Source organism: Thermobia domestica, chromosome 17 (genome assembly GCF_964235325.1).
Source record: "Thermobia domestica chromosome 17, izTheDome1.hap1.1, whole genome shotgun sequence".
NCBI classification, from domain to species: domain Eukaryota; kingdom Metazoa; phylum Arthropoda; class Insecta; order Zygentoma; family Lepismatidae; genus Thermobia; species Thermobia domestica.
In genome coordinates, this window is record NC_137470.1 from 56,913,374 (window position 1) to 56,919,009 (window position 5,636).

At 37.5% G+C, this 5,636-nt stretch overlaps 1 protein-coding gene across 1 annotated transcript; it reads left to right on the top strand.

The window, feature by feature from the left end:
- Window positions 1–738: 738 nt before the first annotated feature.
- Window positions 739–2,013, top strand: LOC145674027 (uncharacterized). The gene has a single exon (XM_081743853.1). It carries the CDS (start codon window positions 739–741, stop codon window positions 2,011–2,013), a length of 1,275 nt encoding a protein of 424 aa, XP_081599979.1.
- The last annotated feature ends 3,623 nt before the right edge of the window (window positions 2,014–5,636 follow it).

Consider the following 5,636-nt stretch of genomic DNA (forward strand, 5'->3'; position numbering starts at 1 on the left):
GAACACCAATGATGTCCGTAGTTATTCGCGGAGTTTTACCTGAAATAACAGATGATGAGGTGCTTGAGGAGCTAAAAGCAGAGGGAATTGAAGTGACCAAATGTATACGTATCAAAAATAATAATGGTCCAACATATATGGTGAGAGTTCTGACTACTTCTCAATCCTCCATCGATGCCTTGTTTCAAGATGGCGCATACATATTTAAGAAACGTTATAGGGTGGAACCTTCCCGAACAAGCCTCCTTCTTCCAATTAGATGTGAAAGGTGCCAGGTGTACAACCAACATATAACGGCTAAGTGTCCGAATGTCGTAAAATGCGGCTACTGTGCTGGCAACCATGATACTAAAGAGTGTCCTAATACGGGAAAACCACCTCTATGCTCGACCTGTTCCAGTGACAAGCATCCAACTTATAGTTATAAATGTAAAGAGAAACCGAATCCAACTCCTGACCACCCGGAGATGACGGTACCGCTACGTACCATAGATTCTAACGTGCCTTTGTCACAGTCTATCACCTCTCCTCTTATTGTGGAAAACTTCCTCCGCTACATAACACTCATATTACAAAATATTTTCCCATTCCAACGTCAACTTATATTAGATCATGTTATTGCAGCAGCCTCCGCTATATTTCAAGTTAATTTGTATGCTACATATTCTGGACCGTACGTTCACTTTCATATTGCTCCCCGAGACACTGCAGTTTAAGTCCGTAATTTTGTGTATGAATATGGCTCTGACACTTCTTTTTCTGAACATTCGTTCTTTAGCGCAACACCGAATATTGTTTGAGCAGTTACTGCTTGAGGAAAATATCGATTTATTTGTACTAAATGAGACTGCACTCAAACCTGCTACTTATGTCAGATTTCCTCGATATCAATTTATTCGCTGCGATTATGCAGACAATAACGCACGAGCCCAAGGTGGCGCTGCAATTGGAGTTCGTAATAAACTTACTTATAGATGCAACTCTGTTCCGCAGCATATACAATTACCGGAACACCTAGTGACAACAGTTTATCTTCCTCACCTTATGTTAACAGTAGCTACAATATACGTTCGACCAGGTCATATCATTCCTCTTGCGTTCTTCACCTATTTGTTTCACCACTCTAAACATCTTGTCGTACTAGCCGACGTTAATATTCACAGTCGCTCTGCCCGTGATAAAGCTGAGTTTTTCGATCATATAACTCTTAATTTAAATGGGCATGTCCATCAATTGCCCAAACATACGCGACCAAGCAGTCAGACTACACCCGATGTTGTTATTAGCACTGCCTCTATGGTCGATAAATGTAATATAAATGTACTAGATTGTATCGGCAGCGACCATCTTCCGGTGAAAGTCGTTATCAACCATCAGAGACGGCAAGTATCTGAATCAACTATGAGAACCATCATGTTATACGACAAGGCTAACTGGGATCAGTTTCGTACTGATATAGATGTTGCTCTTGCCTCCTTTGAATCACCGACATCAGAGACCGACCTTAATAATACCGTCGATAGCATTAGCACAGCTATCACCAGTAGCGCCAACAAAAACATACCTACATACCGAGGCAAAACCTACCAACCTATGCTACCTCCGCAGTACTTGACTCTCGTCAAAAAGTCTCGCACTTACTTTCGAAAATACGAACAAACACGGAATCCAGAATATTTGACTCAAGCAAGACGATGGCAAAGGACAGTTCATAACTATATTGTTGCTCATAAACGGCTTACCTGGAGCAAAGCATGCAATCAATTGAATACAGAGTCACATCCCACGAAATACTGGAAAAAAATTCATCTTCTAACTGGACAGACAATTAGTTCATCTTATCCTCTCATACAGGATAATCAATCTCTAGATACAGATCAAGATAAAGCAGACGCTTTAGCCAACATCTTCAGTCAGTATTTACACCTCCGCCTTGCACACATCAATTCAGCCCTAGAGTTTCTGAAGAGGCAATTGCACAATTACTTCAACCTTCCATCCAGCATAGTTTAGAAGCGGATAATCCTTTGACTCGTGAAATCACTTCCGCGGAGATACAATCTATCATCAAGCGGAAACGTAGTACTGCCCCAGGCTTTGACCAAATAACTTACAGATTACTTAAGGAATGTTTGGTCATTTTTTCATATTTCTAGCATCGATATATACAATTATGCTTAGAACTGGTTTATATCCTCTTGAGTGGAAGGTATCTAAAGTCTGTATGTTTCTGAAACCCAACAAACCCCCGCATTCCGTACAGTCCTATCGTCCAATCCAGTTAACTTCCACGTTAGGTAAAGTCTTTGAAAAAATACTCGTATCTCGTTTATACCCATACATTATGGATCTACAACTTCTACCTCTCCATCAAACTGGATTTCGACCTCATTATAGCATAAATGATCAACTACTTCGTCTAACTACCATTATTACCAATCATTATAATAAGTCTCTTCCGTTCTGTCTCGTTTTAATGGATCTGGAAAAAGCTTTTGATCGGATTTGTCATTATGGATTATTTCATAAACTTGTTAAACTGGGTCTTCCTGTTACATACCTCCGAGTCATATTTTCTTTTATACTCAACCGAATAGCCTACGTCAGCATAAACAACTCATTATCACATCCAGTCTTTCCATACACAGGAGTACCGCAAGGTTCTAGTCTATCTCCTCTTTTATACATACTCTATGCTTCCGATTTAACGTCTCCATCGCCGAACACTTATCTCTTTCAATATGCTGATGATACAGCTTTTCTTACACTGGGAAACACGATACAGCAGATTAATACAAACTTACAGACTACAATTACTAGCTTTCTGAAATGGTGTAGTAAATGGAGACTTTCAGTTAATGAAGACAAAACACAAACACTTGTTATTTTACCTCCTAAATGCCGCAGCAAAGTTAGACGAAATCCAAATTTACTACAGATACGTGTGGGAGATCACTTTCTTCAACCAGCTAAAACAGTAACATACTTAGGAATCATTTTTGACGATAAGTTGCGATGGACACCCCAGCTTCAGAAACTTGTTATCAAAGCAAAGAACCGCTTACAACTTCTTCGTCGTCTGGTTGGCCAGACCTGGGGTTTAAATTCCAAATTATTGCTTAACACATACAAAGCATTTATGCGGAGTATACTTACATTTGGACACATAGCCTGGTGTTCAGCGCCTCCGAAATTTTACAATAGACTTGAAATTCTTGAGAGATATGCCATTCGTCTTGCATTTAGGATAAAACTTCCGTATCATAATGCTGACTTGTATGACAAAATTACCTTTCCTCCGCTTGTTCAACACATAGCACTATTGCGTCAGAAGTTCATAACTACCAGTCTCCATGATAGTAAGGATATCTTTCTTGACACCATATTTACAGATTTACAACAAGAATCTCAATCTAAGTACTCCTATACACCACTCAGAGTTTTGCTTTCCATATACATCCGCACTCTGCCAGTACATCACCACCATGCCACCTTCTTCCGTCACCAACTCATCCGCCAACATCTTCCACATCTTTTTCCATCATAGCACTTGTCTCACCACAACACTAATGTGGGCTTACCCCATGTTTCTCATCAGTCCTGAGCCGCCCCAGGACAGAAGATTAATCTGCATTTGTCTGTACTAACATCTATATGTTGTGTTGTGGCGTTACGAGCACCTCACTCATAATCATTGTTTCATTTTTTTTTTTGCATTTTCTACGTTATTTATTAGTTTCAGTTTTTTCCGCACCTTTTGTTATCTTTTGTATGTGTACCTTTCCTTACTAGTTGGTTATTATTCATATATTATTAATGTTATTGTTGTTTAATATCTTTATTTTTTGAGTTTTGTTAGTGTATAATAACAATAATTGTTTCACAGCTCTTTGACCAGCTATGAGTTTAATAAAGAATAATTGATGCTCCCACACCCCTGGCCAAGAGAGAGGGCGAAATCCTCTAGTGGCCGTTTCTTTATACCCATTCATTCCAAGTTCTTCAGCAATCAACCAATGTTATACTTAAATTGATGCCCAACACCCTCCAACTCAATAAATAAAGTACTGTCACTACCCACCACTCTAAAAAATACTTTAAAAAAATCAATACTTTCCGTGTACCCCTAAAAATGTAATAAAGAAGTAAAGAGGAAAGGACTGGAGACAAACGTATAAACTTTTATTTGGAGACAAACATATAAACCTAGCGTTTTAATATATGAGATTGCCTAGGAGCATTGTATTTATCATAACAGTGGTAGTTGAAACGAGAAATAATAAATTTAATTAAGGATAGTGTTAATTAAGAAAAAATATATACAAATAAAATTGTTTTTAAATTTTGGTTAAAAACAGGAAAATAACTTTTCCCACGGCTGTTTAAAATTTTCGGAAATTTTGGAACATTACTTACAAGGACATCACTGAAGTGTCCGATTTCAATGATTTTTTTTTTCTGATAGACGGCATGTATGCATTATTTGCAATGACGAAACTTTTGCCATGGTGCATGTTTTCTATTTTCTTATATATATAATTTTTAAGAGTTGTGATGTGATTATTAGAGATTACTGCAGAAGTTCCTTACTACCCTTTGTAAACAGAGTGTTAATGAAAAATGTGAAAAAACAATGATGTGGATACAGATAAGGCCTGGGGAAGTCGTATGGTAGGTATAACCTAGACAGCAGCCATCTTGAAATCCGCCATTTCAAGCTTTAAGAATTAAGCTCAAGTTTTTTAAATGGAAATAGGGTAATATGACACATAATTTCGGGCTAGAATTTAATCAGGAAAACAATGGTGAAGTTAGTTTTAAGATACGCACATTTGGAGGAGAATTACAGGCATATTAATTGGTTATACTTACTACGTTCATTTGTAGTAAGGTTACGTTCTCGACTTCCATTTGTGTCACGTTCATTATGTCACATAGGTCCATAGGCTTCTATTGTATTTTGGTTTGAAATAAGTAATGACATTGCAAGTCTTCAAACTTCATAAAGATTGCTGGATGCTTATCCCAACACTATTCATGAACTGAAAAATCGCAGCTCTTAAAAATGTAATAAATTTAGAAAACATGAGCCATAGCAACAATTGCAAAGTCCCAGTTGGAATCTTAAAACATGCAGTGAAAATTAGGAGTGTTGCCAATTTGAAAGGGGGAATAATGGACGTTTGGTGCACACTAGAAGCAGTCCTAAACTCATACTGGTAACTTTAGAACAAAAATATGCATGCCATTGACATTTTGGGAGAATTTGCTATTAAAAGAAGATGTCAAATGCTGTGGTCTTCATTTTTCAAAACTTCACTTTAATTCAAAATGGTGGATTTCAAGATGGCTGCCGTCAAAATTACCATTACCGTACCACTCCCTTCTAGGCCTAATATGTATTACCGAACCTTTATCCACTTATTATTATTAATGCGCGGGTTAGAAGCGAAGGTAAGGGACTTACGCAGATAGTAAATATAAACAATTTATATGGCTGTAACTTTTCACCAAATGAGTGTACCTTAAAACTAACTTTACCATTGTTTTCCTGGTTAAATTCTAGCCCGAAATTATGTGTCATATTACCCTATTCTTATTTAAAAAAGCTTGACCTTAATTCAAAATAACGGATT

What these genes read in the sequence shown, in the direction of transcription:
- LOC145674027 (XM_081743853.1), top strand. Translation starts at nt 739, where the DNA reads ATGGCTCTGACACTTCTTTTTCTGAACATTCGTTCTTTAGCGCAACAC.